Source organism: Carassius gibelio, chromosome B25, assembly GCF_023724105.1.
Source record: "Carassius gibelio isolate Cgi1373 ecotype wild population from Czech Republic chromosome B25, carGib1.2-hapl.c, whole genome shotgun sequence".
NCBI classification, from domain to species: Eukaryota; Metazoa; Chordata; class Actinopteri; order Cypriniformes; family Cyprinidae; genus Carassius; species Carassius gibelio.
In genome coordinates, this window is record NC_068420.1 from 20,932,549 (window position 1) to 20,952,037 (window position 19,489).

The following is a 19,489-nucleotide window of genomic DNA, read 5'->3' on the forward strand; positions in this document are numbered from 1 at the left end:
CTGCCCTCAGGAAAGATCAAACGGGGCAATTCTTGTAAAATGATGTGGAAGGTAACGTTAGAATGACACATTTTGATAAGTTTGCGATTATTTTAATTGAAAATTTTAAATTACAGAATAAACATTAAAAAAAAAAATAAGTTTATGTACATTGTACACAGCTTGTTTTACAGAAATTCAGATAACTGCTCTTTGTTAGACAAATTGAGGCGGCTCTTAAAAGAGCCTTTGTGTTTAGGAGGAGGGGTGCGTTTAAGCGCGCTCTCCACGGATGCGGCGGGCCAGCTGGATGTCTTTGGGCATGATGGTGACTCTCTTGGCGTGGATGGCGCACAGGTTGGTGTCCTCGAACAGACCGACCAGATAAGCCTCGCTGGACTCCTGCAGGGCCATGACGGCGGAGCTCTGGAAGCGCAGGTCCGTCTTGAAGTCCTGAGCGATCTCTCGCACCAGACGCTGGAAGGGCAGCTTGCGGATCAGCAGCTCGGTGGACTTCTGGTAGCGACGGATCTCTCGCAGAGCCACGGTGCCGGGCCTGTAGCGGTGAGGCTTCTTGACGCCGCCGGTGGCCGGAGCGCTCTTACGGGCGGCTTTGGTGGCGAGCTGCTTCCTCGGGGCTTTACCTCCGGTGGATTTACGGGCGGTTTGCTTGGTTCTTGCCATTTTCTCGAGTTTCCTGTGTTGATCTCTTCAACAGAATGATCAGACGCTTTTGCAGGGGATTTTTAATATCTCCTGCAGCATTGGGCGGTGCGTCCCCGGCGGCATTGGATTGGCTATTGTGTTTACGTCACAGCGCGAGGCGGCCAATGACAGTGCGTTTCCTGTTTTCGAACAGACAGCAACAGTCTGGGTTTCCCGCTCAAAAGTTCTCCAGTCCCTCATGACCCTTTTTTGTTTCCTTTTACAAATATGATCATCAAAAGGCCGATGTTAGTCAGATGTAATTTACACTACACGTGACAGTGGGGTGAAGAATGTTACCATAAATGTTTTAAAATGGTCAATTATCTTCCTTATTGCAGTGACACGTTTTTTTTGTTTTTTTGTTTTCATTTGAGGATCATTTTGTGTTGCTCCACTAACACTTGAATTGAGTACACAGTACAAAATAATAAAAAATCTAAAAACACATCTCTTCCGTCTTTATGTTACCTTCTATTCTAACTCTATTCTTAAAAATATATACAAAATCTAACTAGCTTTCTAATCTTTTTGTATTGTTTTCATTTATTAAACAATCACCAAAGGCAAAAAAGACCTCGAACACTAGCTTGCTCTATTCTTTTTCCATTCTGTCCGTTGCTACAGCAAACATATGTGCTTCATTAATATAACCGAAACTCGTCATAGCACTTGTGCATCATTGCGCTTTTGATTACTTCCATAGTCTTTATTTGTGAGTCGCTTTAGCATGAGATAAACGCGTGCCAGATGTGGGCCGGTTCTGGGACGAAACTGCTTGCTGTATGGGTCCGCTACAGGACTGAATATAAACCGTATCAATTCGCTCAACACTCGTGTGTTCTTTAGATACACATGTAAAAGAAATAAAGAGGTACACATGTATATTGTCAAGCTGCTCTTTAAGGGGAAGTGTGTGGCTCTGAAAAGAGCCTTTGTGAGTGTTGTGTTCTCTCGTGTTCACTTGGTTTTGGCGGGTTTCTCGGTCTTCTTGGGCAGCAGCACGGCCTGGATGTTGGGCAGCACGCCGCCCTGAGCGATGGTCACTCCGCCCAGGAGTTTGTTGAGCTCCTCGTCGTTGCGCACCGCCAGCTGCAGGTGACGGGGGATGATGCGGGTCTTCTTGTTGTCCCGAGCGGCGTTTCCGGCCAGCTCCAGGATCTCAGCCGTCAGATACTCGAGCACAGCGGCCAGATACACCGGAGCACCGGCACCGACGCGCTCGCCGTAATTCCCTTTGCGGAGAAGTCTGTGAACACGACCGACGGGGAACTGCAGACCTGCTCTGGAGGAGCGAGTCTTAGCCTTCGCCCTGGCCTTCCCGCCGGTTTTACCTCTGCCGCTCATTATTCAACTATTGTTGTATAAACTGCAAATCAACGCAGACATGTTGGAGTCGTGGTTTGCCGATCGGTTTATAAGAGACTGCGATCGTCGTCTATTGGTCAGAATCTGTCACAGCTGTAAACCAATCACTGAAAGCCCCTCAAAACTCCAAGCCCCGCCCCTCTCTACCACGCTTTCCTTTTAATGTTGTAAAAAATAAAAATATTATACACGCAGAAAACGAATATGCATTTATTTGCAAATAAAACACGTGATTAAGTACAACAGATGATAAAATAACGGCAAGATAACAAATGTATAAGATCACACGTTCACAAAGTTTGATAAAAACGGTTGCTCTTGATGTTCCTTTCAAATCAAGTCTGTATTGAATAGCACTCCTTTCAATAATGTTTAATCGGAAATTTTATCCAGCAATCTGTTCAGTGCTTTAAGTGGGTCGGTAATCAGTACCGCAACTTCCAAATATAGCGCTTGAGCGTACCGCCACCTCTCCGTGCGCCCAAAACGTGCTTTTAGCGTACCGGTACGCTCATTTGGACATCTGTTTTAATAGAGGTTTTATTCCTTTGCCTGCGCTGCCGGTTTTCAGAGCGCCCTTCACAATTCACGTCCCACCGAGAGCAGAGACTACCCCTACAGCCTTGAGTTTTACAAGTGAAAAGCGCGTGCATCGCTTTCGCCGTGTGAAACGCGCTCACTCGGCTCGGTAAAAATACAAATACAGTGAATAACACTTGATATGCTCTCCTGGCTCAGAGTACTAAAAGAACACGGTCAGAATCAGATGACTCGCTGGCTGACACCCCACCAAGCCTGAATGATATCGCTGCAGGTCAGACGCAAGCTAATGAAGTATTGCAGTAGCTCTTTCTAGGGGTATTTTTTCAAAATCCTTTTGCACATTTTATTTATGTTCAGTAGCTCTTTCTAGCGCTGCTCAAGCAAATCCAAAAACTAATAAAAGGATTTTTTTTTTTTTTTTTTTTTTTATAAGGTCGTCTGTTGGCTGCTGGATGTAAAACCCCTTCAATATAGTATGTTGTTACCTCGGGATGGGATCAAATATATACACACACACACACACACACACTTAAAGCACTGAATCTGTAATCACGACGCAATCAATGGAAACTTTTAATATACCGTACATTTATTTTAGACTCCATTGTGTTAAATACAAAAAAAAAAAAAAAAAAAACACTTTATATACTCTTAAATGCCCAAAAAGCATTGAAATCAAAGTCATCAGAATCATAGAATTACACAGAAGAACAAATCAAGCCCATTGGTCACATACAGAGTTCAAACCCCAAATTACCTTAGTCTTTTACAGAACTATCTCAAAAACCGTTACCACCGTGATATAGGACTGCGGTGTAGAACAACGGGTCTTATCGGCCAAATATGCATACTTTAGATATAGCCAATGACTATTATATACTGTAAGCTCTTTAAGTGATGAGATGGGTGGCTCTTAAAAGAGCCTTTGGGTCTCGGAGTCGGATCGGAGATCTACTTGGAGCTGGTGTACTTGGTGACGGCCTTGGTGCCCTCAGACACGGCGTGTTTGGCCAGCTCTCCGGGCAGCAGCAGACGCACGGCGGTCTGGATCTCTCTCGAGGTGATGGTGGAGCGCTTGTTGTAGTGAGCGAGACGAGACGACTCACCGGCGATGCGCTCGAAGATGTCGTTGACGAAAGAGTTCATGATCCCCATCGCCTTCGAAGAGATGCCGGTGTCAGGATGGACCTGCTTCAGCACTTTGTACACGTAGATAGCGTAGCTCTCCTTCCTGGACTTTCTGCGCTTCTTTCCTCCTTTAGCGGCGGTCTTGGTGACGGCCTTCTTGGAGCCCTTCTTAGGAGCGGACTTCGCTGGTTCAGGCATGTTAGTTCAAGGTAAGTAGAACAACACAATAAGTGTTTAAAATCATTGACCCGGGATTTATGGAATGCTCATGCTAATTTCAGAGGGCTGGCTGCTGTTCCCTGATTGGGTCTTTCGCACAATGAATAACAGAAACATATTTCATTGGTTAGAAATCGGCGGGCTGGACAGTAACATCAACCAATCACAGCCTTCTAAATCTGACTGCTTCCGGTCTCCTCCCACACACGCTTCTTTGTCTCACTTTCCCGCTCAAAACGTGTGATAAACACAACGATTAAGGAGATAAATTAAATATTTTCATTGTTTTGCACAATAAATTAACACGACTTCCATTTAATATTAACCTGTTTAATCCCCAAAAAATCTGTCAAAAAATGTCATATATAATAGATCAGTGGTCTGAATTAGTTTCCAGCTCAAGATGTCTGTGATAAGCACGCAAATTAAGAACAAAAATAACCATTTTCGATGTTTTGTACATTACATTAACACGGCTTTCATTTAATATTAACTCGTTTAATCACAAATTTGTTCCCATATATCAACACATCCAAATTATAAGTAACCCCTTGAAATATTTTCTTTATGGAATGTCACAACTGTGACCAGTGAGAAAACGTTTGTACTGAATTAACACATTTCTGCAGTCATTAAAATGTTATGTATCTTAGCCCAGCTGTTTTAAACTGTTCTGTCACATCATAGGTTTGTCATTATGCATGATAATCCTTATATAACAAAATCACACGGGTTAAAAGCAGTTAAAACACCAATAAAATTATCTCAAATCGATATATTTAACAGTTGGCTCAGATGATGTGTGTGTATAATCGTTAGTTTGCAAGATATTAATGTACTCTCTTTGAAGACGTGGGTGGCTCTTAAAAGAGCCTTTGTGGTTTTCTGCTAACACGGACGCGTTTATCCTCCGAAGCCGTACAGAGTGCGTCCCTGTCGCTTCAGCGCGTACACGACGTCCATGGCGGTGACGGTCTTTCTCTTGGCGTGCTCGGTGTAGGTCACGGCATCGCGGATCACGTTCTCCAGGAACACCTTCAGCACACCGCGGGTCTCCTCGTAGATCAGACCGGAGATACGCTTGACCCCGCCGCGGCGAGCGAGACGACGGATGGCGGGTTTGGTGATGCCCTGGATGTTATCCCGCAGAACTTTACGGTGACGCTTAGCGCCTCCTTTCCCGAGCCCTTTACCTCCTTTGCCTCTTCCGGACATTACTACAGATCTCCAAGCTGCTACGTTGTACGATAGAACGTGTAAAAGCGGACAGTGCGCGAGAAGAACTTTGGAGTAGTCTACAGGACCTAGTTGAAGCACACGAAGGCGGAGTTATTGCTTTCTCTTTCTCCCTGAAAGAGAAAGCAATAGGATACAAACGTCTCTTAACAGGGTTAGCCGCACTTGCTTAAGTTAAAGTCACTTAAAGTCAGCTGTATTTGTCAACATTAGTGTACTAACAAGAACAAATAACCTACAACTGTATTTTTATTAACTAACAAAGTTTAATAAAAACCGTATCAAATGTATTGCTCATAGTTAATGTTAGTTAATACATCAGTCAACAAATCAAACTTTATTGTAAAGTGTTACACTAGAAAACTAGGTTTTGCCTGATAGAGGAATATTTGTAAAAAAAAAAAAAAAAAACTAATGAATTAAAATTTTTTTTAGAAGAGTTTAGTAACCTTGTTTTAAGCGACATTAACCAATTAAGCAAACAGACACAGCTTTATCCACTAAAACATTTATTTAGCTTTCAGTTTCATTCACCAATTCAAGTAAAAAGATAGATAGATAGATAGATAGATAGATAGATAGATAGATAGATAGATAGATAGATAGATAGATAAACCACTCATTCATTCATTCATTCTGTAGTAGCAGTCCATAGAACAGAATCCAGCAAACTCTTCGTCTGAATAGAAAGCTGTGAAGATCCCTTCTTTCCAAGACCACAGTATCTACAGCATCACACATCTGCTGAGCTCCAGCTCCACTCTGTGTGTCTTCCTCACATCTGGACTGACAGACTTCCAGTCAACCATACCTACACGAGAGAAAAACAAATGTTGAGAGGTTCAAAAAAGAAGTAACCAATAAGTAGAATAAAATATCCAATAAAAAAAGGAGCGCAAGTGTCAGAGAGTGCAAGTCTGCAGCCAGACCCTTCTCCATTATATTATAATACAACTGTACTACTGACTCTTCACTGAGTAACAAAAGTACATATGCTTCCTGTGCATGTTTCATAAAAGAATGGAATAAAAAAAAAAAAGTTGAGTGGCACTCATCTATACCACAGGTTATACTAATATTTACATTTACATTTATTCATTTAGCAGACGCTTTTATTCAAATCGACTTACAAATGAGGACAATGGAAGCAATCAAAAACAACAAAAAGAGCAATGATATATAAGAGCTATAACAAGTCTCAGTTAGCTTAACACAGTACACGTAGCAAGGGCTTTTTAAATAATATAATAAATAAATATTATTATTTATTTATTAAATAATTTATTGCCATTTCTCCTGCAGTTATACATGCACTCACTCACATCATCAACACTTCCCTCCACACTGGTGTTTTCCCCTCATCATTTAGACAGGCACGTATAACTCCACTACTTAAGAAACCCAACCCCATCCCATCTCTTTTAGAGAACTACAGACCAGTTTCTCTTCTTCCTTTCATTGCAAAAACACTTGAAAGAGCTGTGTTCAAACAAGTCTCTACATTTCTCACACACAACAATCTCCTTGACAGCAACCAATCTGGCTTCAGAAGTGGACATTCAACTGAGACGGCCTTGCTCTCAGTTGTTGAAGCACTAAGACTGGCAAGAGCACAATCCAAATCTTCAGTACTTATCCTGCTTGATCTGTCCGCTGCTTTTGACACGGTTAACCACCAGATCCTCCTATCAACCCTACTGGTAAAAGGCATCTCAGGAACCACACTTCAATGGTTTGAGTCTTACCTATCAGATAGGTCCTTCAAAGTATCTTGGAGAGGTGAGGTGTCCAAGTCTCAACATCTAACTACTGGGGTGCCTCAGGGCTCAGTTCTTGGACCTCTTCTCTTCTCTGTCTACATCGCATCATTAGGTTCTGTCATTCAGAAACATGGCTTTTCATACCACTGCTATGCTGATGACACTCAACTCTACCTCTCATTCCATCCTGATGATCCGACGGTTGCTATTCGCATCTCAGCTTGTCTAACAGACATTTCGGATACCTAGTTGGATACCTAGCAGAAAGGTAGAAACAAACTCCAAATTAGAGTTTTTTTATTTTGTCTAATCGTCTACAGATTGTGCATTGATCTTCATACAGTCAAAGACCACACGGCAGGACCATTCTCCTGAAGGAATGTCTGTGGAGGATGTACTCAAAAAATACACATACTTAAGGACACCTGCTGGAGTGAGTATAGTAAAAAAAAAAAAAAAAAACCTATATCACATTACATTAGCTTCTGATTGTTTCTGCAGTTTTGCAGTGTATGTAGCTACACCGTCTGAGCCAAAGAGAATGCAACAGAATCTGGCCAGAAAATATTTGGACACTAACTCCTCCTAGACCGTCTAAGCTACATACTCCAAACTCGGGTCAGACCTTCATACTGTTCTGACTTGGTGTGCTATATCTTTTCAGACTGGTTTGAGTTATCTATCTATCTATCTATCTATCTATCTATCTATCTATCTATCTATCTATCTATCTATCTATCTATCTATCTATCTATCTATCTATCATAGATCATAAATCATGGTAAACTATGATAAATCATGCTAGAATCAGTAAATCATTCTTGAACATGGTAAATCGTGGTATACTATAGTAAATCATGGTAAACTATGGTAAATCATGGAAAATCATGGTAAACTATATCATGCTAAACTATGGTAAATCATGCTAGAATCAGTAAATCATACTTGAACATGGTAAATCGTGGTATACTATAGTAAATCATGGGAAACTATGGTAAATCGTGGTAAATAATGGTAAACTATGGTAAATCATGGTAAACTATGGTAAATCGTGGTAAACTATGCTAAATCAGGCTAGAATCAGTAAATCTTATTTGAACATGGTAAATTGTGGTATACTGTAGTAAATCATGGTAAATTACGGTAAATCGTGGTAAACTATGCTAAATCAGACTAGAATCATTAAATCATACTTGAACATGGTAAATTGTGGTTTACTATAGCTAGCAACATGCTAGTCGCATGCTAGTCATGCTAGAAACATCCTAGCAACATGCTAATCATGTTAGCAACATGCTAGTCGCATGCTAGTCTCATGCTAGAAACATGTTAATCATGCTAGAAACATGTTAGCGACATGCTAGCAACATGTTAATCATGCTAGAAACATGCTAGCAACATCCTAATCATGGTAAAATCATGCTAGCAACATGCTTGTCCCATGCTAATCATGTTAGAAACATGTTAACAACACGCTAATCATGCTAGCAACATGTTAGTCGCATGCTAATCATGCTAGAAACATGCTAACAAAATTCTAGCGACATGCTAACAATATGATAATCATGCTAGAAACATGCTAGCAACATGCTAATCATGGTAAAATCATGCTAGCAACATGCTAGTCCCATGCTAATAATGTTAGAAACAATGCTAACAACATGCTAATCATGCTAGCAAAGCAATGCTATGCTAATCATGCTAGAAACATGCTAGCAACATGCTAATCATGGTAAAATAATGCTAGCAACATGCTAGTCCCATGGTAATCATGTTAGAAACAATGTTAACAACATGCTAATCATGCTAGCAACATAATAGTCGCATGCTAGTCATGCTAGAAAAATGCTAGCAATATGCTAATAATGCTAGGAATGCTAATCATGGTAAAATCATGCTAGCAACATGCTAGTTGCATGTTAATCATGCTAGAAACATGCTAGCGACATGCTAGCGACAAGGTAATCATGCTAGCAACATGCTAGTCGCATGCTAATCATGCTAGAAACATGTTTACAACATGTTAGAAACATGCTAGCGACATTTTAGTCAAATGCTAATCATGCTAGAAATATACTAGCAACATGTTAGTCATGATAACAATATGTTATCAACATGCTAATCATGCTAGAAACATGCTAGTCATGCTAGAAACATGCTAGCAACATGCTAGTCATTCTAACAAAATGCTAGTAACTTGCTAATCATGCTAGAAACATGCTAGCAACATGCTAGCAGCATGTTAATCATGCTAGAAACATGCTAGCGACATGCTAGTTATGCTAACAACGTGCTAGTAACTTGCTAATCATGCTAGAAACATGTTAGTTGCATGCATTCTTTCTGTCAAACTAATCTATCTATAATTTTTTCTTTTAAACTAATCTATATCATTCTTTCTAACTAATCTATGTGTCATTCTTTCTAACTAATATATCTTTCTTTCTTTCAACTAATCTATCAATCTAACTTTAAATTATAAACTTCTAACTTCTTTAAACTTCTTCAAACTTTCTGGTCAGGCTTTCTCAAGCCAACTTAAAGTTTGTCTCAACAAACTTTTTTTCTTATTTTCTTATTATTATTATTTTTATTGATTTATTTTATGAAAGGGGGACCCGGCTACACCTTTCCTACCGTGCACCTGATGGATACTGACTGTAAAATGTCAATCATAGTTCGAGGGCTCACTCAGTGTGGTGACAGAAGATGGAACAGATGTTTGTCAGTGCACCAGCCTTGATAAAGCCTTCATAACAGCCTTGTGGATGTATTCTGCTTTCAACATTGCATATCCACCACACATGAGAAAGACACTGACTTTCCTTCAGAGGGACATTATCAACATTAGAAGATGGAGACAAGCACTGTCAGTAACTTTACTTTGAATCATTAGCCTCTTTTATTAGATCATCATGCATTGACTGTACCATTGCCCAAAGTGCACTCGAAGGACATTCACTGTTTCGAAGTTAATGCACATTAACCAAATCACTTGCTCTATTCTTTTTCTATTCTATCTGTTTTCTATTTACATTTACATTTACATTTATTCATTTAACAGACGCTTACAGATGAAGACAGTGGAAGCAATCAAAAACAACAAAAAGAGCAATGATATGTAAGTGCTATAACAAGTCTCAGTTAGATTAACAGTACACGTAGCATGGGATTTTAAATAATATAATAAATAAAAAGAAAACAGATAGAATAAAAAAAGAATAGAGCAAGCTAGTTACACATAAACACACACACACACACACACACACACACACATATATATATATATATATATATATATATATATATATATATATATATATATATATATATATATATATATATATATATATATATATGCATAATTGCATAATAAATTAAAAGAAAAATAAAATACGAAAAGATTAGAAAGGTAGTTAGATTTTTTAAGAATAGAATTTGAATTGTGAGTGTTAAAGTTAGAGGGTCAAATAAAGATGGAAGAGATGTGTTTTAATCCGACTCTTGAAGATGGCTAAGGACTCAGCTGCTCGGATTGAGTTGGGGCGGTCATTCTACCAGGAGGAAACATTTAATTTAAAAGTCTGTAAAAGTGACTTTGTGCTTCTTTGGGATGGCACAATCAAGCGACGTTCACTTAAAGAACGCAAGCTTCTAGAGGGCATATAAGTCTGAAGTAACAAATTTAGGTAAATGGGTGCAGAGCCAGTGGTAGTTTTGTAGGCAAACATCAATGCCTTGAATTTTATGCGAGCAGCTATTGGAAGCCAGTGCAAATTGATGTTGAATAAAGCAAATCTGAAGGATCTGACAGTTTTAGCATTGTGGTCTGAGAAAGTCAGCTGATCATCAATCATAACTCCAAGGCTTCTAGCTGTTTTTGAAGGAGTTATGGTTGAAGTGCCTAACTTGATGGTGAAATTGTGATGGAACGATGGGTTTGCTGGAATCACAAGCAGTTCTTTCTTGGCAAGGTTGAGTTGAAGGTGATGGTCCATCATCGAGGAAGAAATGTCTGTTAGACAAGCTGAGATGCGAATAGCAACCGTCGGATCATCAGGATGGAATGAGAGGTAGAGTTGAGTGTCATCAGCATAGCAGTGGTATGAAAAGCCATGTTTCTGAATGACAGAACCTAATGATGCGATGTAGACAGAGAAGAGAAGAGGTCCAAGAACTGAGCCCTGAGGCACCCCAGTAGTTAGATGTTGAGACTTGGACACCTCACCTCTCCAAGATACTTTGAAGGACCTATCTGATAGGTAAGACTCAAACCATTGAAGTGTGGTTCCTGAGATGCCTTTTACCAGTAGGGTTGATAGGAGGATCTGGTGGTTAACCGTGTCAAAAGCAGCGGACAGATCAAGCAGGATAAGTACTGAAGATTTGGATTGTGCTCTTGCCAGTCTTAGTGCTTCAACAACTGAGAGCAAGGCCGTCTCAGTTGAATGTCCACTTCTGAAGCCAGATTGGTTGCTGTCAAGGAGATTGTTGTGTGTGAGAAATGTAGAGACTTGTTTGAACACAGCTCTTTCAAGTGTTTTTGCAATGAAAGGAAGAAGAGAAACTGGTCTGTAGTTCTCTAAAAGAGATGGGATGGGGTTGGGTTTCTTAAGTAGTGGAGTTATACGTGCCTGTCTAAATGATGAGGGGAAAACACCAGTGTGGAGGGAAGTGTTGATGATGTGAGTGAGTGCATGTATAACTGCAGGAGAAATGGCAATAAATTATTTAATAAATAAATAATAATATTTATTTATTATATTATTTAAAAAGCCCTTGCTACGTGTACTGTGTTAAGCTAACTGAGACTTGTTATAGCTCTTATATATCATTGCTCTTTTTGTTGTTTTTGATTGCTTCCATTGTCCTCATTTGTAAGTCGATTTGAATAAAAGCGTCTGCTAAATGAATAAATGTAAATGTAAATATTAGTATAACCTGTGGTATAGATGAGTGCCACTCAACTTTTTTTTTTTTATTCCATTCTTTTATGAAACATGCACAGGAAGCATATGTACTTTTGTTACTCAGTGAAGAGTCAGTAGTACAGTTGTATTATAATATAATGGAGAAGGGTCTGGCTGCAGACTTGCACTCTCTGACACTTGCGCTCCTTTTTTTATTGGATATTTTATTCTACTTATTGGTTACTTCTTTTTTGAACCTCTCAACATTTGTTTTTCTCTCGTGTAGGTATGGTTGACTGGAAGTCTGTCAGTCCAGATGTGAGGAAGACACACAGAGTGGAGCTGGAGCTCAGCAGATGTGTGATGCTGTAGATACTGTGGTCTTGGAAAGAAGGGATCTTCACAGCTTTCTATTCAGACGAAGAGTTTGCTGGATTCTGTTCTATGGACTGCTACTACAGAATGAATGAATGAATGAGTGGTTTATCTATCTATCTATCTATCTATCTATCTATCTATCTATCTATCTATCTATCTTTTTACTTGAATTGGTGAATGAAACTGAAAGCTAAATAAATGTTTTAGTGGATAAAGCTGTGTCTGTTTGCTTAATTGGTTAATGTCGCTTAAAACAAGGTTACTAAACTCTTCTAAAAAAAATTTTAATTCATTAGTTTTTTTTTTTTTTTTTTACAAATATTCCTCTATCAGGCAAAACCTAGTTTTCTAGTGTAACACTTTACAATAAAGTTTGATTTGTTGACTGATGTATTAACTAACATTAACTATGAGCAATACATTTGATACGGTTTTTATTAAACTTTGTTAGTTAATAAAAATACAGTTGTAGGTTATTTGTTCTTGTTAGTACACTAATGTTGACAAATACAGCTGACTTTAAGTGACTTTAACTTAAGCAAGTGCGGCTAACCCTGTTAAGAGACGTTTGTATCCTATTGCTTTCTCTTTCAGGGAGAAAGAGAAAGCAATAACTCCGCCTTCGTGTGCTTCAACTAGGTCCTGTAGACTACTCCAAAGTTCTTCTCGCGCACTGTCCGCTTTTACACGTTCTATCGTACAACGTAGCAGCTTGGAGATCTGTAGTAATGTCCGGAAGAGGCAAAGGAGGTAAAGGGCTCGGGAAAGGAGGCGCTAAGCGTCACCGTAAAGTTCTGCGGGATAACATCCAGGGCATCACCAAACCCGCCATCCGTCGTCTCGCTCGCCGCGGCGGGGTCAAGCGTATCTCCGGTCTGATCTACGAGGAGACCCGCGGTGTGCTGAAGGTGTTCCTGGAGAACGTGATCCGCGATGCCGTGACCTACACCGAGCACGCCAAGAGAAAGACCGTCACCGCCATGGACGTCGTGTACGCGCTGAAGCGACAGGGACGCACTCTGTACGGCTTCGGAGGATAAACGCGTCCGTGTTAGCAGAAAACCACAAAGGCTCTTTTAAGAGCCACCCACGTCTTCAAAGAGAGTACATTAATATCTTGCAAACTAACGATTATACACACACATCATCTGAGCCAACTGTTAAATATATCGATTTGAGATAATTTTATTGGTGTTTTAACTGCTTTTAACCCGTGTGATTTTGTTATATAAGGATTATCATGCATAATGACAAACCTATGATGTGACAGAACAGTTTAAAACAGCTGGGCTAAGATACATAACATTTTAATGACTGCAGAAATGTGTTAATTCAGTACAAACGTTTTCTCACTGGTCACAGTTGTGACATTCCATAAAGAAAATATTTCAAGGGGTTACTTATAATTTGGATGTGTTGATATATGGGAACAAATTTGTGATTAAACGAGTTAATATTAAATGAAAGCCGTGTTAATGTAATGTACAAAACATCGAAAATGGTTATTTTTGTTCTTAATTTGCGTGCTTATCACAGACATCTTGAGCTGGAAACTAATTCAGACCACTGATCTATTATATATGACATTTTTTGACAGATTTTTTGGGGATTAAACAGGTTAATATTAAATGGAAGTCGTGTTAATTTATTGTGCAAAACAATGAAAATATTTAATTTATCTCCTTAATCGTTGTGTTTATCACACGTTTTGAGCGGGAAAGTGAGACAAAGAAGCGTGTGTGGGAGGAGACCGGAAGCAGTCAGATTTAGAAGGCTGTGATTGGTTGATGTTACTGTCCAGCCCGCCGATTTCTAACCAATGAAATATGTTTCTGTTATTCATTGTGCGAAAGACCCAATCAGGGAACAGCAGCCAGCCCTCTTAAATTAGCATGAGCATTCCATAAATCCCGGGTCAATGATTTTAAACACTTATTGTGTTGTTCTACTTACCTTGAACTAACATGCCTGAACCAGCGAAGTCCGCTCCTAAGAAGGGCTCCAAGAAGGCCGTCACCAAGACCGCCGCTAAAGGAGGAAAGAAGCGCAGAAAGTCCAGGAAGGAGAGCTACGCTATCTACGTGTACAAAGTGCTGAAGCAGGTCCATCCTGACACCGGCATCTCTTCGAAGGCGATGGGGATCATGAACTCTTTCGTCAACGACATCTTCGAGCGCATCGCCGGTGAGTCGTCTCGTCTCGCTCACTACAACAAGCGCTCCACCATCACCTCGAGAGAGATCCAGACCGCCGTGCGTCTGCTGCTGCCCGGAGAGCTGGCCAAACACGCCGTGTCTGAGGGCACCAAGGCCGTCACCAAGTACACCAGCTCCAAGTAGATCTCCGATCCGACTCCGAGACCCAAAGGCTCTTTTAAGAGCCACCCATCTCATCACTTAAAGAGCTTACAGTATATAATAGTCATTGGCTATATCTAAAGTATGCATATTTGGCCGATAAGACCCGTTGTTCTACACCGCAGTCCTATATCACGGTGGTAACGGTTTTTGAGATAGTTCTGTAAAAGACTAAGGTAATTTGGGGTTTGAACTCTGTATGTGACCAATGGGCTTGATTTGTTCTTCTGTGTAATTCTATGATTCTGATGACTTTGATTTCAATGCTTTTTGGGCATTTAAGAGTATATAAAGTGTTTTTTTTTTTTTTTTTTTTATTTAACACAATGGAGTCTAAAATAAATGTACGGTATATTAAAAGTTTCCATTGATTGCGTCGTGATTACAGATTCAGTGCTTTAAGTGTGTGTGTGTGTGTGTGTATATATTTGATCCCATCCCGAGGTAACAACATACTATATTGAAGGGGTTTTACATCCAGCAGCCAACAGACGACCTTATAAAAAAAAAAAAAAAAAAAAAATCCTTTTATTAGTTTTTGGATTTGCTTGAGCAGCGCTAGAAAGAGCTACTGAACATAAATAAAATGTGCAAAAGGATTTTGAAAAAATACCCCTAGAAAGAGCTACTGCAATACTTCATTAGCTTGCGTCTGACCTGCAGCGATATCATTCAGGCTTGGTGGGGTGTCAGCCAGCGAGTCATCTGATTCTGACCGTGTTCTTTTAGTACTCTGAGCCAGGAGAGCATATCAAGTGTTATTCACTGTATTTGTATTTTTACCGAGCCGAGTGAGCGCGTTTCACACGGCGAAAGCGATGCACGCGCTTTTCACTTGTAAAACTCAAGGCTGTAGGGGTAGTCTCTGCTCTCGGTGGGACGTGAATTGTGAAGGGCGCTCTGAAAACCGGCAGCGCAGGCAAAGGAATAAAACCTCTATTAAAACAGATGTCCAAATGAGCGTACCGGTACGCTAAAAGCACGTTTTGGGCGCACGGAGAGGTGGCGGTACGCTCAAGCGCTATATTTGGAAGTTGCGGTACTGATTACCGACCCACTTAAAGCACTGAACAGATTGCTGGATAAAATTTCCGATTAAACATTATTGAAAGGAGTGCTATTCAATACAGACTTGATTTGAAAGGAACATCAAGAGCAACCGTTTTTATCAAACTTTGTGAACGTGTGATCTTATACATTTGTTATCTTGCCGTTATTTTATCATATGTTGTACTTAATCACGTGTTTTATTTGCAAATAAATGCATATTCGTTTTCTGCGTGTATAATATTTTTATTTTTTACAACATTAAAAGGAAAGCGTGGTAGAGAGGGGCGGGGCTTGGAGTTTTGAGGGGCTTTCAGTGATTGGTTTACAGCTGTGACAGATTCTGACCAATAGACGACGATCGCAGTCTCTTATAAACCGATCGGCAAACCACGACTCCAACATGTCTGCGTTGATTTGCAGTTTATACAACAATAGTTGAATAATGAGCGGCAGAGGTAAAACCGGCGGGAAGGCCAGGGCGAAGGCTAAGACTCGCTCCTCCAGAGCAGGTCTGCAGTTCCCCGTCGGTCGTGTTCACAGACTTCTCCGCAAAGGGAATTACGGCGAGCGCGTCGGTGCCGGTGCTCCGGTGTATCTGGCCGCTGTGCTCGAGTATCTGACGGCTGAGATCCTGGAGCTGGCCGGAAACGCCGCTCGGGACAACAAGAAGACCCGCATCATCCCCCGTCACCTGCAGCTGGCGGTGCGCAACGACGAGGAGCTCAACAAACTCCTGGGCGGAGTGACCATCGCTCAGGGCGGCGTGCTGCCCAACATCCAGGCCGTGCTGCTGCCCAAGAAGACCGAGAAACCCGCCAAAACCAAGTGAACACGAGAGAACACAACACTCACAAAGGCTCTTTTCAGAGCCACACACTTCCCCTTAAAGAGCAGCTTGACAATATACATGTGTACCTCTTTATTTCTTTTACATGTGTATCTAAAGAACACACGAGTGTTGAGCGAATTGATACGGTTTATATTCAGTCCTGTAGCGGACCCATACAGCAAGCAGTTTCGTCCCAGAACCGGCCCACATCTGGCACGCGTTTATCTCATGCTAAAGCGACTCACAAATAAAGACTATGGAAGTAATCAAAAGCGCAATGATGCACAAGTGCTATGACGAGTTTCGGTTATATTAATGAAGCACATATGTTTGCTGTAGCAACGGACAGAATGGAAAAAGAATAGAGCAAGCTAGTGTTCGAGGTCTTTTTTGCCTTTGGTGATTGTTTAATAAATGAAAACAATACAAAAAGATTAGAAAGCTAGTTAGATTTTGTATATATTTTTAAGAATAGAGTTAGAATAGAAGGTAACATAAAGACGGAAGAGATGTGTTTTTAGATTTTTTATTATTTTGTACTGTGTACTCAATTCAAGTGTTAGTGGAGCAACACAAAATGATCCTCAAATGAAAACAAAAAAACAAAAAAAACGTGTCACTGCAATAAGGAAGATAATTGACCATTTTAAAACATTTATGGTAACATTCTTCACCCCACTGTCACGTGTAGTGTAAATTACATCTGACTAACATCGGCCTTTTGATGATCATATTTGTAAAAGGAAACAAAAAAGGGTCATGAGGGACTGGAGAACTTTTGAGCGGGAAACCCAGACTGTTGCTGTCTGTTCGAAAACAGGAAACGCACTGTCATTGGCCGCCTCGCGCTGTGACGTAAACACAATAGCCAATCCAATGCCGCCGGGGACGCACCGCCCAATGCTGCAGGAGATATTAAAAATCCCCTGCAAAAGCGTCTGATCATTCTGTTGAAGAGATCAACACAGTAGTGATGGGATTTATGGCTCTTTGAGGGGATCCGGATCTTCGCGATCCGTTCCTTTCAAAGAGCCGTTCAAAAGAATGGCTCTTTTGGCTCTTTTTAAATATTTAGTCAGTTTTAAGAAGCCAGCTTGGGAGCATCTCAGTTTATCCTGGAAATATTATGAGGTATTATGAGGTGAGATTTGTAGTCAAATAATTAAAGCTCAGATATCACACACCAATATCTGAGTTTGAATTATTCTGAAATATTGATTATTACCTCATTTCTCATGTGTCGACTATATTCCATAGGGTTGCACAAATCCCTCTGCTTAGACAGTGACATCATTATTTTGATTTACCTTTAGTACAAAGTGTGTGTGTGTGTGTGTGTGTGTGTGTGTGTGTAAAACTACGTTGACTTATGTTATTCATACAATACCTACTCACAAATAAACATAAAAAACAAAGCCGGCTGCAATGAATTTCTGTGCAAAACAGCTTTTACTACAAACACTTCCACACAAGAACATTGTTATCACACAAGAACATTTTGATAGAAAACTAATTTTTTTTTTAAGTAGATAAAATTAGAATAAATAAAATGGAAATGTCTACATACTATTACTACTGTAAACTTTGCAAATAGGACATCAGCCCCTTCAAGTCAATGAACAATAACAAAGTGGGCTGCAATGAATGTCTGTGGAAAACAGCTTTTAGTGAAACATTTCTATACAAGTACAGTATCACAAAAGAACATTTTTAATGATTTTAAAATAAGTTTTAAATGAACACAAAATGCAATGTAAATGCATGCACAACTAATAACTAATATCATCACGTTATAAAGGGTTGGCCTGCGCTGGGTGCGCCCCTCCCCCTATAACTGTTCTGTCTCCTGGCGGAGCTCATTTGTATGAACACGCATAGGAAAAAAGAACGATAGAAAGAACGGCTCCTCTCCAGTCGCGACTCGGCTCCCATCGTTCATGTTTATGAGCCGTTCAAAAGAATCGGTTCGTTCGCGAACGTCACAACTCTACAACACAGGAAACTCGAGAAAATGGCAAGAACCAAGCAAACCGCCCGTAAATCCACCGGAGGTAAAGCCCCGAGGAAGCAGCTCGCCACCAAAGCCGCCCGTAAGAGCGCTCCGGCCACCGGCGGCGTCAAGAAGCCTCACCGCTACAGGCCCGGCACCGTGGCTCTGCGAGAGATCCGTCGCTACCAGAAGTCCACCGAGCTGCTGATCCGCAAGCTGCCCTTCCAGCGTCTGGTGCGAGAGATCGCTCAGGACTTCAAGACGGACCTGCGCTTCCAGAGCTCCGCCGTCATGGCCCTGCAGGAGTCCAGCGAGGCTTATCTGGTCGGTCTGTTCGAGGACACCAACCTGTGCGCCATCCACGCCAAGAGAGTCACCATCATGCCCAAAGACATCCAGCTGGCCCGCCGCATCCGTGGAGAGCGCGCCTAAACGCCTGACTTCACAAGTCTTGAAACCACAAAGGCTCTTTTCAGAGCCACTTCAATTTGTTTAACAAAAAGCAATTACCTGAATTCTTTTCATAACATGCTCGGTGCACACTTTTTGTATCCTCTAGTTTAGATTTTTCAACTGTATTAATCTCAAATTTATCAATACTTGTCTTATTTACTACATTACCTTCTATAGTCATTTTACAGGAATTGCCCCGATCTTTCCTGAGAGAAGCAACTGACTCATATGATGAAATCTCTCACTATATATATATATATGAAAGTGAAAAATGGCTTGTTTTAGATTTAATTGCATTAATGTTATAAATTGAGATTTACTAATGTGATCAATAATAGACAATAATGCTATTAATCGCAATTTAGAAGAAAAAAAATAATCGTAGTCCAGCACTAATAAAAATACATGTGATTTTTAATATTACTAATTCACCACATTAGTTTACTTTTCAGATAATAAAGTCACCATTATTTATATAGCACTTTTTACAATGCACATAGTTTCAAAGCATATTTACAGAATTAAACTGGGAAAAAGTGTGTTGAACTAGTATATGGTTCTCCTCTGGCTGGACAAAGCTGGCA

The 19,489-nt window shown here is 40.4% G+C and overlaps 8 protein-coding genes and 1 long non-coding RNA gene across 9 annotated transcripts; 5 read left to right on the top strand and 4 right to left on the bottom strand.

Moving 5' to 3' along the window:
* Positions 1-132: 132 nt before the first annotated feature.
* On the bottom strand, positions 133-813 carry LOC128014388 (histone H3-like). Its single transcript, XM_052597970.1, has one exon. It carries the CDS (start codon positions 661-663, stop codon positions 253-255), a length of 411 nt encoding a protein of 136 aa, XP_052453930.1. The 5' UTR covers positions 664-813; the 3' UTR covers positions 133-252.
* Positions 814-1,569: 756 nt separating this feature from the next.
* LOC128014397 (histone H2A-like) lies at positions 1,570-2,079 on the bottom strand. The gene has a single exon (XM_052597981.1). The coding sequence runs from the start codon at positions 2,029-2,031 to the stop codon at positions 1,645-1,647; it is 387 nt and encodes a 128-aa protein (XP_052453941.1). The 5' UTR covers positions 2,032-2,079; the 3' UTR covers positions 1,570-1,644.
* A 1,422-nt stretch (positions 2,080-3,501) lies between these two features.
* Positions 3,502-3,962, bottom strand: LOC128014414 (histone H2B). Its single transcript, XM_052597999.1, has one exon. It carries the CDS (start codon positions 3,919-3,921, stop codon positions 3,547-3,549), a length of 375 nt encoding a protein of 124 aa, XP_052453959.1. The 5' UTR covers positions 3,922-3,962; the 3' UTR covers positions 3,502-3,546.
* An 869-nt stretch (positions 3,963-4,831) lies between these two features.
* On the bottom strand, positions 4,832-5,212 carry LOC128014420 (histone H4). Its single transcript, XM_052598006.1, has one exon. It carries the CDS (start codon positions 5,155-5,157, stop codon positions 4,846-4,848), a length of 312 nt encoding a protein of 103 aa, XP_052453966.1. The 5' UTR covers positions 5,158-5,212; the 3' UTR covers positions 4,832-4,845.
* Positions 5,213-9,693: 4,481 nt separating this feature from the next.
* On the top strand, positions 9,694-12,441 carry LOC128014443 (uncharacterized). The gene is made up of 2 exons (XR_008183553.1): positions 9,694-9,807; positions 12,135-12,441. It is a non-coding gene; the product is annotated as an uncharacterized LOC128014443 (long non-coding RNA).
* A 456-nt stretch (positions 12,442-12,897) lies between these two features.
* LOC128014429 (histone H4) lies at positions 12,898-13,280 on the top strand. Its single transcript, XM_052598016.1, has one exon. It carries the CDS (start codon positions 12,955-12,957, stop codon positions 13,264-13,266), a length of 312 nt encoding a protein of 103 aa, XP_052453976.1. The 5' UTR covers positions 12,898-12,954; the 3' UTR covers positions 13,267-13,280.
* Positions 13,281-14,152: 872 nt separating this feature from the next.
* LOC128014413 (histone H2B) lies at positions 14,153-14,610 on the top strand. The gene has a single exon (XM_052597998.1). It carries the CDS (start codon positions 14,191-14,193, stop codon positions 14,563-14,565), a length of 375 nt encoding a protein of 124 aa, XP_052453958.1. The 5' UTR covers positions 14,153-14,190; the 3' UTR covers positions 14,566-14,610.
* Positions 14,611-16,024: 1,414 nt separating this feature from the next.
* Positions 16,025-16,537, top strand: LOC128014398 (histone H2A-like). The gene has a single exon (XM_052597982.1). The coding sequence runs from the start codon at positions 16,076-16,078 to the stop codon at positions 16,460-16,462; it is 387 nt and encodes a 128-aa protein (XP_052453942.1). The 5' UTR covers positions 16,025-16,075; the 3' UTR covers positions 16,463-16,537.
* A 1,920-nt stretch (positions 16,538-18,457) lies between these two features.
* LOC128014392 (histone H3-like) lies at positions 18,458-18,886 on the top strand. The gene has a single exon (XM_052597975.1). The coding sequence runs from the start codon at positions 18,474-18,476 to the stop codon at positions 18,882-18,884; it is 411 nt and encodes a 136-aa protein (XP_052453935.1). The 5' UTR covers positions 18,458-18,473; the 3' UTR covers positions 18,885-18,886.
* The last annotated feature ends 603 nt before the right edge of the window (positions 18,887-19,489 follow it).

Bases quoted from the DNA above. Each gene is read 5' to 3' on its own strand.
- LOC128014414 (XM_052597999.1), bottom strand. From the start codon at position 3,921: ATGCCTGAACCAGCGAAGTCCGCTCCTAAGAAGGGCTCCAAGAAGGCC.
- LOC128014388 (XM_052597970.1), bottom strand. From the start codon at position 663: ATGGCAAGAACCAAGCAAACCGCCCGTAAATCCACCGGAGGTAAAGCC.
- LOC128014413 (XM_052597998.1), top strand. From the start codon at position 14,191: ATGCCTGAACCAGCGAAGTCCGCTCCTAAGAAGGGCTCCAAGAAGGCC.
- LOC128014397 (XM_052597981.1), bottom strand. From the start codon at position 2,031: ATGAGCGGCAGAGGTAAAACCGGCGGGAAGGCCAGGGCGAAGGCTAAG.
- LOC128014398 (XM_052597982.1), top strand. From the start codon at position 16,076: ATGAGCGGCAGAGGTAAAACCGGCGGGAAGGCCAGGGCGAAGGCTAAG.
- LOC128014420 (XM_052598006.1), bottom strand. From the start codon at position 5,157: ATGTCCGGAAGAGGCAAAGGAGGTAAAGGGCTCGGGAAAGGAGGCGCT.
- LOC128014429 (XM_052598016.1), top strand. From the start codon at position 12,955: ATGTCCGGAAGAGGCAAAGGAGGTAAAGGGCTCGGGAAAGGAGGCGCT.
- LOC128014392 (XM_052597975.1), top strand. From the start codon at position 18,474: ATGGCAAGAACCAAGCAAACCGCCCGTAAATCCACCGGAGGTAAAGCC.